This window comes from Pleurodeles waltl, chromosome 4_2, assembly GCF_031143425.1.
Source record: "Pleurodeles waltl isolate 20211129_DDA chromosome 4_2, aPleWal1.hap1.20221129, whole genome shotgun sequence".
NCBI classification, from domain to species: Eukaryota; Metazoa; Chordata; class Amphibia; order Caudata; family Salamandridae; genus Pleurodeles; species Pleurodeles waltl.
This window is the reverse complement of record NC_090443.1, coordinates 303,335,048-303,347,757: the sequence shown is the minus strand read 5'-3', so window position 1 is coordinate 303,347,757 and position 12,710 is coordinate 303,335,048. Positions and strand designations below refer to the sequence as shown.

At 49.2% G+C, this 12,710-nt stretch overlaps 1 protein-coding gene across 4 annotated transcripts in view; it reads left to right on the top strand.

Annotated features, from left to right (window-relative positions):
* The window catches only part of RANGAP1 (Ran GTPase activating protein 1), a 435,479-nt gene that overhangs the window by 115,195 nt on the left and 307,574 nt on the right, over window positions 1-12,710 (top strand). For all 4 annotated transcript variants that reach the window (XM_069231247.1, XM_069231244.1, XM_069231245.1 and 1 more), the window contains one exon: window positions 4,419-4,518. In XM_069231247.1, coding sequence (XP_069087348.1) covers window positions 4,419-4,518 — 100 coding nt within the window. The remainder of the gene's footprint in view (window positions 1-4,418; window positions 4,519-12,710) is intronic.

Below are 12,710 nucleotides of genomic sequence, written 5' to 3'. Positions count from 1 at the left end.
GTCTTCTTCCCCCGAGCCTGCCCTCCTGCTCCTTCCTCATCCCCCTCCCTCACTCGCCTCTCCCTCTCTCACCCCTAGCTAACCCGTTCGCTATCTACCTCCCTCACTCCTCCTATCTCTCTAGCTCCCTATCTCACTATCTAACTCCCCCACTCTCCACCTCCTCCTACCTACCTATCTGTCTATCTATCTATTTCCCTATCTATCGACTTCTCTATCTATTTTCTCTATCTATTTCTCTATCTCTCCCCCCCTCCCGCCACCCCCTCTACTACCTATCTCCCTATCCTCTCACTCTACCTCTCTCCCTCACCCACCTCTACAACCCCCCCTCCCCTATCTTCACAACCCTACTCCTATCTCTCTCCCTAATCTCCAAACCTCCTAACACTCACCCTTCTCCACCCTAAACCCCCTCCCCCAGCTCCTCTCACTCTACCTGTCCCCCCCCTCCCTCGCGCTTTCCCGCCGCGACCTCCTGCACGCCCCCGCCCCCCAGCTCCCATTCGCCCCCTGCTGACCCCTCCCCCCCCTCCTACCTCTTATGGCGGCCACTGCGCAGCGGGCGCGCGCAGCGGGCACGCCGCTGGCGCGCCAGAGGCAAGCCCGTCTGCGCCCGTCCGCGCCTGGCCCGCGCCCAGCGCCACGACCCCTGGTCCCCAGCTCCCCCAAGCCCCGCTGATCCGCTACGACCCCACCACCCTCCACGCCCTCAACCCAGGGCGCTCCAAAACCTGCTTCCTAGCTCACCCCAAACGCACCCATGGACCCTTCGCCTGCAACTCCTGCAAACGCATCTTCCACCACGCAACTACCACGACCACAAGCCCACGCGCCATCAACCACCTCAAGTGCATCCTGATCAACGCTCGTTCCGTCCACAAGCACGCCGTTGAACTTTGGGACCTCCTGGACTCCACAGCCCCGGACGTCGCCTTCATCACGGAGACATGGATGAACGCCTCCTCTGCTCCAGACATCGCTACCCGCCATCCCCGAAGGCTACAAGATCTCCAGAAAAGACCGCACCAACCAAGTAGGAGGAGGTGTCGCCATCATCTTCAAAGACTCCATCAGCGTCACCACCTCCACCGAAGACCCCCCCCTCGCCGCTGAACACCTGCATTTTCAGATTCGCACCGACCCAAGGACCACCCTCAGAGGATCCCTCGTCTACCGTCCTCCCGGACCTCGCGCCTCTTTCAGCGACGCCATCGCCGACTTCATCTCCCCGCACACCCTCGCCTCACCGGACTACATCCTCCTAGGCGACCTCAACTTCCATCTGGAACAAAACAACGACCCCAACACCACCACCCTGCTCGCCAACCTCGCCAACCTCGGCCTCAAACAACTGGTGAACACCGCCACCCACATCGCCGGACACACGCTCGACCCTATCTTCTCCGCCAGCAAACACGTCTTCTTCAGCCACACCTCTGCCCTACACTGGACCGACCACAGCTGCGTCCACTTCACATTCCGACGCGAGACCTCCCACCTCCGCACTCAACCCATCCCTCATCGACAGTGGAACAAGATCCCTGAAGAGCAACTCTTCTCCGCTCTCGCCGCCAACCAACCCACCCTCACCACCGACCCCAACGACGCAGCTCTCAACCTCACAAACTGGATCTCCAACTGCGCTGACAACCTTGCTCCCCTCAAACGCACGCATCGACAGACCAACACCAAAAAACCTCTCTGGTTCTCTGACACCCTCAAAGAATCAAAGAAAACTTGTCGTGCCCTTGAGAAGGCCTGGCGCAAGGACCACACCGCTGACAACATGACCGCCCTCAAGAACGCTACACGCGAACACCACCACCTGATCCGCACTGCCAAAAGGAACTTTTTCACCGACAGACTAGACAAAAACAGCCACAACAGCAGAGAACTCTTCAGCATCGTCAAAGAGTTCTCCAACCCCAGCGCCACCGCCAACGCCGTCACGCCCTCACAGGATTTGTGCGAATCCCTCGCCACTTTCTTCCATCGCAAGATCAGCGACCTCCACGACAGCTTCGGACACCAGACCCAACCATACACCACTGAACCCGCTTCCCCGGACATCACCCTCAACAACTGGACCCACATCAACACGGAAGAAACCAAATCCATCATGAACTCTATCCACTCCGGCGCCCCTTCGGACCCCTGCCCGCACTTCATCTTTAACAAAGCCGACGACATCATCGCCCCGCACCTCCAGACCGTCATCAACTCTTCTTTTTCTTCTGCTACCTTCCCCGAATGCTGGAAGCACGCTGAAGTCAACGCCCTACTAAAGAAACCTACGGCTGACCCAAGCGACCTGAAAAACTTCCGCCCCATCTCTCTTCTACCTTTCCCAGCCAAGGTAATAGAAAAGACCGTCAACAAACAGCTGACCACCTTCCTGGAAGACAACAACCTGCTCGACCCTTCACAAACCGGATTCCGAACCAACCACAGCACGGAAACCGCCCTCATCTCAGTCACAGACGACATCAGAACCCTGATGGACAACGGTGAAACAGTCGCCCTCATTCTCCTCGACCTCTCGGCTGCCTTTGACACCGTCTGTCACCGCACCCTAATCACCCGCGTACGCTCCACCGGGATCCAAGGCCAGGCCCTGGACTGGATCGCCTCCTTCCTCGCTAACCGCTCCCAAAGAGTTTACCTCCCTCCGTTTCGCTCAGAACCCACCAAGATCATCTGCGGCGTACCTCAAGGCTCATCGCTCAGCCCGACACTCTTCAATGTCTACATGAGCCCCCTCGCCGACATCGTACGCAAGCACGACATCATCATCACCTCCTACGCAGACGACACCCAACTTGTACTCTCCCTCACCAAGGACCCCGCCAGCGCCAAGACCAACCTACAAGAGGGTATGAAGGACGTCGCAGATTGGATGAGGCTCAGCCGCCTAAAGCTGAACTCTGAAAAAACGGAAGTCCTCATCCTCGGCAACACCCCGTCCGCCTGGGACGACTCCTGGTGGCCCACGGCCCTCGGCACCGCACCGACCCCCGCAGACCACGCCCGCAACCTCGGCTTCATCTTGGACCCTCTTCTCACCATGACCAAGCAAGTCAACGCCGTGTCCTCCGCCTGCTTCCTCACTCTCCGCATGCTCCGTAAGATCTTCCGCTGGATCCCCGCCGACACCAGAAAAACCGTGACCCACGCCCTCGTCACGAGCCGCCTGGACTACGGCAACACCCTCTACGCCGGGACCACAGCCAAACTCCAGAACCGCCTGCAACGCATCCAAAACGCCTCGGCCCGCCTCATCCTCGACGTACCCCGCAACAGCCACATCTCCGCACACCTGAGACACCTGCATTGGCTCCCAGTCAGCAAAAGGATCACCTTCCGTCTTCTCACCCACGCACACAAAGCCCTCCACAACAAGGGACCGGAATACCTCAACAGACGCCTCAGCTTCTACGTCCCCACCCGCCCCCTCCGCTCCGCTGGCCTCGCACTTGCTGCCGTCCCTCGCACCCGCCGCTCCACGGCGGGTGGGAGATCTTTCTCCTTCCTGGCGGCCAAGACCTGGAACTCCCTCCCCACCAGCCTCAGGACCACCCAGGACCACTCCGCTTTCCGGAGACTCCTAAAGACTTGGCTGTTCGAGCAGCGATAACCCCCCCTTTCCCCCCTAGCGCCTTGAGACCCGCACGGGTGAGTAGCGCGCTTTATAAATGTTAATGATTTGATTTGATTTGAACAGAATGCTCTTCCCTCAACTTTTGTCCTAGTTTAATAACCTTGCCTTGCCTTCCTTATCCTTTTCTAGCTTGTATTCAGTTCTTACCCTTCATACTCTGTGTCTCTCCTCCAAGGCCCTACCCCCTGTTTGTGCTGGATTTCCTCTTTCTTTTCTTCTTTCTGCCTTTCCAGTTATATTTGTTCTTGCCGCCCCCTCCACTTAGTTATTGCTGCTCCAGCTTTGATTTTGTTTTTGCAGTAGCCTTGTATTTCCTATGCCTCTAGAGTTTCTCTTTCCATGTTCAATTTTTCTTGAATCACAACCTTGGTCATTATTTTTGACAGCTTATTAATGTAATAATTGTTGTGGGTGACTGTCAACATGGACGACATTTCTGAAGTAGTTTAAGAGATCAAAAAGGGAGCACATGGACATGGTTGTGATGGGTAATCTCAAATTTGGACGTGTTGAGGTTCGATCATCACAGAGCTGTTCAGCATCATAAGGCAACCTGTCTCTGACTTTGGGCAATTTCCCTTTAGATATGTAATGAAAAGAGGCAAATGTATATTGATTTATTCCAATATGCTTTCAGCCTACATTGTTGGTGACCTTCTGGAACATAGAAGTAAAGGGTGGGGGGGGACTTGCCTGTCTGGTGTTGTACACATTACTGGCTCAAGTTATTTATCTTTCTTTTTTCTCTGTTTCCCAGGAGCTGAACCTATCATTCTGTGAGATCAAACAGGAAGCTGCGCTTGCTGTTGCCCAGGCTTTGGAGGACAAGTCTGAGTTGGAGAAGCTTGATTTGAATGGTGTGTGATATCCACTTGTGTGATGTCTGATTCTTTGGGACTGAAGCCCTCTTCTCTGTCTGCACTAGTACATGGTGTGGAATGTCACCTATATCATGATCACATGCTTCAGTTAACTGCCTGCTTAAAAGCTTCTTTTGGGGCATGAATGGGAGGTGTGGAAATGGGTTGGACTTTCAGTAGTACAGAGATGACCGCATTTCATTAGCATATGTTCGATGGCATCTGTCGCTGTAGATACGCATGTTCTGCAATAGCTCGCCATCTGGTGTTGGGCCGGAGTGTTACAAGTTGTTTTTCTTCGAAGAAGTCTTTCGAGTCACGGGACCGAGTGACTCCTCCTTTTGTCTCCATTGCGCATGGGCGTCGACTCCATCCTCGATTGTTTTTTTTCCGCCATCGGGTTCGGACGTGTTCCTGTCGCTCCGAGTTTCGGAACGGAAAAAATAGTTAATTTCGGAAGATTTTCGTCGGTATTGTTGCGTTCGGGATCGGCGTACTTAGATTCAACACCGCATCGAAGATCGAAGAGCTCCGGTGCCCTTCGGGGTAGTTTTTCGATCCTCCGTCGGGGCCTGGTCGGCCCGACCGCGTGCTGAGGAACGCCGATGGAACGGACCCCGTTCCGTTTCTGCCCCAAATGCCACAATAAATACCCCTACACAGACCAACACTTGGTCTGCAACCTGTGCCTGTCACCTGAGCACAGCGAAGACACCTGCGAGGCCTGTCGTGCGTTCCGGTCCCGAAAAACACTCCGAGACCGTCGAGCCAGAAGACTTCAAATGGCGTCCGCACCGACAGCCCAACGGGAGTTCGAGGAACAGGAAGAGGAAGGTACCTTCTCGATCCAAGACTCAGACTCCGAAGGATTCGACGATACACAAACCGTGAGTAAGACGTCGAAAACCACACAAAGAAACATTTACAAGGCCCAGGGGACGCCACTGCCACCAGGCCATGGCTCAACCCATAAAATCGGTGACCGACCGTCGGCACCGAAAAAGGCCCAAACAGTGCCGAGATCGTCCGACTCCGGTCGAGACACCGGCACGCAGCCTTCTCGGGACCGAGAAAGTGCTGGAGACAAGCCTCGACACCGAGATGCCGGTGTGGACACGGCTCGACGCCGAGACAGCGGCACCGAAACAGATCGACGCCGAGAGGTTTCGGCACCGAAAAGGAAAAAAGTCACCTCGGAGCCGAAAAAACACGCAGACACAGTTTCGACGCCGAAACAAACTGCAAGCGACCCAGCTTCAGGCTCTTATACAGAAGAGCACTCGCTAACCTCCCAAATGCAGAAGCATAGGTTTGAGGAAGAGCTACAAGCAACTGATGCGGACCATACGCAAAAGCGTATCTTCATTCAGCAGGGGACAGGAAAAATAAGCACCCTTCCCCCCATTAGGAGAAAGAGAAGGTTGGAGTTCCAGGCGGAACAAGTACCACAACCAAAAGTGGTGAAAAGAGTTACACCACCACCCTCTCCTCCGCCCGTGATTAACGTTTCACCAGCACAAACGCCATCACACTCCCCAGCTCACACCACCATGAGCCAGGGTGACCAAGACCAGGACGCATGGGACCTATACCACGCCCCAGTGTCAGATAACAGCCCAGAGGCATACCCTACAAAACCATCTCCACCAGAAGACAGCACCGCGTACTCTCAGGTGGTGGCTAGAGCAGCACAATTTCACAACGTAAGCCTCCACTCAGAACAGGTCGAGGATGATTTCCTGTTCAACACACTCTCCTCCACCCACAGCTCCTACCAAAGCCTGCCTATGCTCCCTGGTATGCTCCGGCACGCAAAAGACATATTTAAGGACCCGGTCAAAAGTAGGGCAATCACACCAAGGGTGGAAAAAAAGTATAAGCCGCCTCCTACAGACCCGGCTTTCATCACAACACAGCTGCCACCAGACTCTGTTGTTGTAGGAGCAGCTAGGAAAAGGGCCAACTCTCACACATCTGGAGATGCACCACCCCCAGATAAAGAAAGCCGCAAGTTTGATGCAGCTGGTAAAAGAGTCGCAGCACAAGCTGCAAACCAGTGGCGCATCGCGAACTCCCAGGCACTACTCGCGCGCTATGACAGAGCCCACTGGGACGAGATGCAACATCTCATTGAACATCTGCCCAAAGACTTCCAAAATAGGGCAAAACAAGTGGTTGAGGAGGGACAGGCCATCTCCAACAACCAGATCCGCTCCTCCATGGACGCTGCAGATACAGCTGCACGGACAATTAATACATCAGTAACTATCAGAAGGCATGCATGGCTCCGAACGTCTGGATTTAAACCAGAGATTCAACAAGCAGTTCTCAATATGCCTTTTAATGAAAAAGAACTGTTCGGTCCAGAAGTGGACACAGCGATTGAGAAACTCAAAAAAGATACGGACACTGCCAAAGCCATGGGCGCACTCTACTCCCCGCAGAGCAGAGGGAATTACAGCTCATTCCGTAAAACGCCCTTTCGAGGGGGGTTTCGGGGTCAAAGCACACAAGCCAGCACCTCACAAGCCACACCGTCCAGTTACCAAGGACAGTATAGAGGAGGTTTTCGGGGACAATATAGAGGAGGGCAATTCCCTAGAAATAGAGGAAGATTCCAAAGCCCCAAAACCCCTACTACTAAACAGTGACTCACATGTCACTCACCCCCTCCACACAACACCAGTGGGGGGACGAATAGGTCATTATTACAGAGCATGGGAGAAAATCACTACAGACACTTGGGTTCTAGCAATTATCCAACATGGTTACTGCATAGAATTTCTACAGTTCCCTCCAAACATACCACCAAAAGCACAAAATTTAACAACACACCATTCCAATCTCCTAGAGATAGAAGTGCAGGCACTATTGCAAAAGAATGCAATCGAATTAGTGCCAAACACACAAATAAACACAGGAGTTTACTCACTGTACTTTCTGATACCAAAGAAGGACAAAACACTGAGACCAATCCTAGACCTCAGAGTAGTCAACACTTTCATCAAATCAGACCACTTCCACATGGTCACACTACAAGAAGTATTGCCATTGCTAAAGCTGCACAACTACATGGCAACTTTAGACCTCAAGGATGCTTATTTCCATATACCAATTCACCCATCGCACAGGAAATACCTAAGGTTTGTATTCAAAGGAATACATTACCAATTCAAGGTACTGCCTTTCGGATTAACAACCGCACCAAGAGTCTTTACCAAATGTCTAGCGGTAGTCGCTGCACACATCAGAAGGCAGCAAATACATGTGTTCCCATATCTAGACGACTGGCTAATCAAGGCCCATTCGTTAATAGAGTGCTCAAATCACACAAATCATATCATACAAACCCTCTTCAAACTAGGGTTCACCGTCAATTTCACAAAATCCAAGATTCGGCCACGCAAGGTACAACAATACCTGGGAGCCATAATAGACACATCAAAAGGAGTAGCCACTCCAAGTCCACAAAGAATTCAAAATTTCAACACCATCATACAACGCATGTATCCAACACAAAAGATACAAGCAAAGATGGTATTACAACTCCTAGGCATGATGTCATCATGCATAGCCATTGTCCCAAACGCAAGACTGCACATGAGGCCCTTACAACAATGCCTAGCATCACAGTGGTCTCAAGCACAGGGTCACCTTCTAGATCTGGTGTTAATAGACCGCCAAACTTACCTCTCGCTTCTGTGGTGGAACAACATAAATTTAAACAAGGGGCGGCCTTTCCAAGACCCAGTGCCACAATACGTAATAACAACAGATGCTTCCATGACAGGGTGGGGAGCACACCTCGATCAACACAGCATACAAGGACAATGGAACGTACATCAAACAAAACTGCATATCAATCACCTAGAACTTCTTGCAGTTTTTCAAGCACTAAAAGCTTTCCAACCAATAATAGTTCACAAATACATTCTCGTCAAAACAGACAACATGACAACAATGTATTATCTAAACAAGCAGGGAGGGACGCACTCCACGCAGTTAAGCATGTTAGCACAAAAAATTTGGCATTGGGCAATTCACAACCAAATTCGCCTAATTGCACAGTTTATACCAGGGATACAAAATCAACTCGCAGACAATCTCTCTCGAGATCACCAACAGGTCCACGAATGGGAAATTCACCCCCAAATACTGAACACTTATTTCAAACTCTGGGGAACACCTCAGATAGACTTGTTTGCGACAAGGGAGAACGCAAAATGCCAAAACTTCGCATCCAGATACCCACACAAACAATCCCAAGGCAATGCCCTATGGATGAACTGGTCAGGGATATTTGCTTACGCTTTTCCTCCTCTCCCTCTCCTTCCTTACCTGGTAAACAAACTCAGTCAAAGCAAACTCAAACTCATATTGATAGCACCAACTTGGGCAAGGCAACCCTGGTACACAACGCTGCTAGACCTATCAGTGGTACCCTGCATCAAATTGCCCAACAGGCCAGATCTGTTGACACAGCACAACCAAAAGATCAGACACCCAGATCCAGCATCGCTGAATCTAGCAATCTGGCTCCTGAAATCCTAGAATTCGGGCACTTACAACTTACCCAAGAATGTATGGAAGTCATAAAACAAGCAAGAAGGCCATCCACCAGGCACTGCTATGCAAGTAAATGGAAGAGGTTTGTTTGCTACTGCCATATTAATCAAATACAACCATTACACACAACTCCAGAACATGTAGTGGGTTACTTGCTTCACTTACAAAAATCTAACCTAGCTTTCTCTTCCATTAAGATTCACCTTGCAGCAATATCTGCATACCTGCAGACTACCTATTCAACTTCCCTATATAAAATACCAGTCATTAAAGCATTCATGGAGGGCCTTAGGAGAATTATACCACCAAGAACACTACCTGTTCCTTCATGGAACCTAAATGTTGTCCTAACTAGACTTATGGGTCCACCTTTTGAACCCATGCACTCCTGCGACATACAGTTCCTAACCTGGAAGGTGGCATTTCTCATCGCCATTACTTCCCTGAGAAGAGTAAGCGAGATTCAGGCGTTTACTATACAGGAACCTTTTATACAACTACACAAAAATAAAGTCGTCCTAAGGACCAATCCTAAATTTTTGCCAAAGGTTATTTCACCGTTCCATCTAAATCAAACAGTGGAACTTCCGGTGTTCTTTCCACAGCCAGATACCGTAGCTGAAAGGGCACTACATACATTAGATGTCAAAAGAGCATTAATGTATTACATTGACAGAACAAAGAACATCAGAAAGACTAAACAACTCTTTATTGCATTTCAAAAACCTCATGCAGGAAACCCAATTTCAAAACAAGGTATAGCCAGATGGATAGTTAAATGCATCCAAATCTGCTACCTTAAAGCTAAACGACAGCTGCCCATTACACCAAGGGCACACTCAACCAGAAAGAAAGGTGCTACCATGGCCTTTCTAGGAAACATCCCAATGCAAGAAATATGTAAGGCAGCCACATGGTCTACGCCTCACACATTCACCAAGCACTACTGTGTAGACGTGTTATCCGCACAACAAGCCACAGTAGGTCAAGCTGTATTAAGGACATTATTTCAGACTACTTCCACTCCTACAGGCTGATCCACCGCTTTTGGGGAAATAACTGCTTACTAGTCTATTGCAGAACATGCGTATCTACAGCGACAGATGCCATCGAACTGAAAATGTCACTTACCCAGTGTACATCTGTTCGTGGCATCAGTCGCAGTAGATTCGCATGTGCCCACCCGCCTCCCCGGCAGCCTGTAGCAGTTTGGAAGTTACCTTCAATTATTTATATATGTATCATCTCAACCTTAAATAAGTGCATACTTAGTCACTCCATTGCATGGGCACTATTACTACAATTCAACTCCTACCTCACCCTCTGCGGGGAAAAACAATCGAGGATGGAGTCGACGCCCATGCGCAATGGAGACAAAAGGAGGAGTCACTCGGTCCCGTGACTCGAAAGACTTCTTCGAAGAAAAACAACTTGTAACACTCCGGCCCAACACCAGATGGCGAGCTATTGCAGAACATGCGAATCTACTGCGACTGATGCCACGAACAGATGTACACTGGGTAAGTGACATTTTCATTCTTATGTTCTGCTGTTGGCCTTCCTTGGCGTTTTAGTAGTCTCAACAGCTTTATGTCTGGTCGACTGCCTTTTTCACTTTAGGTAATGATGTGCTGAATTCTTTCCCTAATCACTTGTTCTTATTTACATTTCTTACTTAGCTAGCAACATTACTGAAATAATGACCATATTTTATAGAAACTGCATTATCAACTGCTTCGTTTTTTGCTTCTTAATTCGCTAGGACATTTTCTGGCCTTTTTTCTTTACATGGGCTTCCTTCACTACATCTGTGTTTGATTGTGGGTCCGGAGTTTGTAAACCTTCAATCTTGTCGAAGGGAATACCTTTGTGTCAATGGTTCTGCAAAATGTCAGTTGCCTAGGCACTGTCTTGGAGTCTTCTCTGTTGCAAGAGACACTGCAGGCCTTGTTTTTAGACAATTTCATTCTAGAAGCTTTCAAAGCAGTTAAAGACTAAATGAGCTGAAACTTAAGGCAAGCACTCAAAACTCATCAAAATAATTTGTATGTCCTTAGGATAATTTTTGGTCCTCACTTTTTGCGAACAAATTTACACCTTACAAAGGCTATGTGGCAACACAGATGAGTGGGATAGGAAAGGCATATGACACTAGGATCAGTGGCATTATGATGTGGTCTAAGAGGGCACAGGCTTCAATGACACTGGAACAGGTAGTATAGGACAAAGATTAGAGAACCTACGCAGGGGAATGTCTCGAAAAGTTAGAGAGACAGCACTAGACAAGTTTCATACAGGGAAAGGAGGGACTAGGAGAAAATGGGTCTTTTGGAGATGGTGAATGTCACACAGTGACAAAGGGACGCAATACTTGAGGAATTCTGTGTTTGATAATGCTAAATTGGAAAAGAAAGGCTGATAGATTTAAGAGTACACCGGACGGAGGTTTGCATGGATGCAACAGTGACTGCATCAGGAAAGCTCTGGTTCATTGGCAACTCCAGACACATGTTCCAAGAGAATATTAAGCTGGGAGACATGGGTGTATTGTAAGGGCTGACATGTAGAGCCTCTGAGCAGAACACCAGAGAAATGAGGGACGAGGCAATCCAGGGACAAGAGATCCAGAATGTTTTGTTATCCAGATTTATAGAGCACACAATCACCACGGAGGGTATCATGTTGCAGAACCAATAATATTCAGATGTTTACCTAGAAACATCCAACCATGGATCGGAGTCTGTACACAAATGGGCTGAAGGTTGTCACAGAACATTTAATGAGGGTGGGTAAAAGCTTGATCACGTGGGTACCCAGAACCTGTCATGTTGCACACAGTCTTGCGTTATGTGGAAAGTAGCACAACCCATGATTCTTACTACTGTGTCACAATAGATCACCACCACAAGGGTAGGCTGTATTATCCATAGGTATTTTATGTAGCACCTACATAGTTGTGAAGCAATGGAGTGCTGTACATTACATGAAGTAGGGAAATGATCTACAGGATAGTGCATATCCAGTGGTAATTTCAAAATTAAATCAACACACATTACATGTCACATTTCTAGGAACAGGGAGATTAAGTAATTTGCCTAGAATCACAGTGTTGAGTCTAGTGCTTAGGTCAGGACTGAACCTGGGTCCCCAGGTTCCAGTGGTGGCAGCTTGAGCTGCCAGACCACATCACATAAGATAGAAGATCACTTCTGCCCTTCACACCCCAGAACTTATCATTCTTAAGCTAACACCTGCAATCTGAAGGAATGCCCCTCGAGGTGTCTGAAAACATGAAGAGGCCAGGTTTAAGAAAGACTGTTCAGTTCAGAACACCATTCAATGTAACAGTTTGGAGCCAAAGGCTTGCTTTTCAGAATCTTTTGTGTTGTTTATAAACCCAACACTTTTCTGCTTCTTTCGGCCCGTTTGATGGAGACTTTTGATGTCTAATTTGATGGATAAACAAATACCTGGGTTACTGTTCAACAAGAAAACTTCCAAATGTAATAGCTTATATTTAGGGCGCAAACAAAAATTCCTAAATGCTAATGGTGTTGAGTGCATGAAAAAAATTATTCTTTAGTTAACACTTGGGAATAGTTAAGTTGGTCTGTGACACTTCT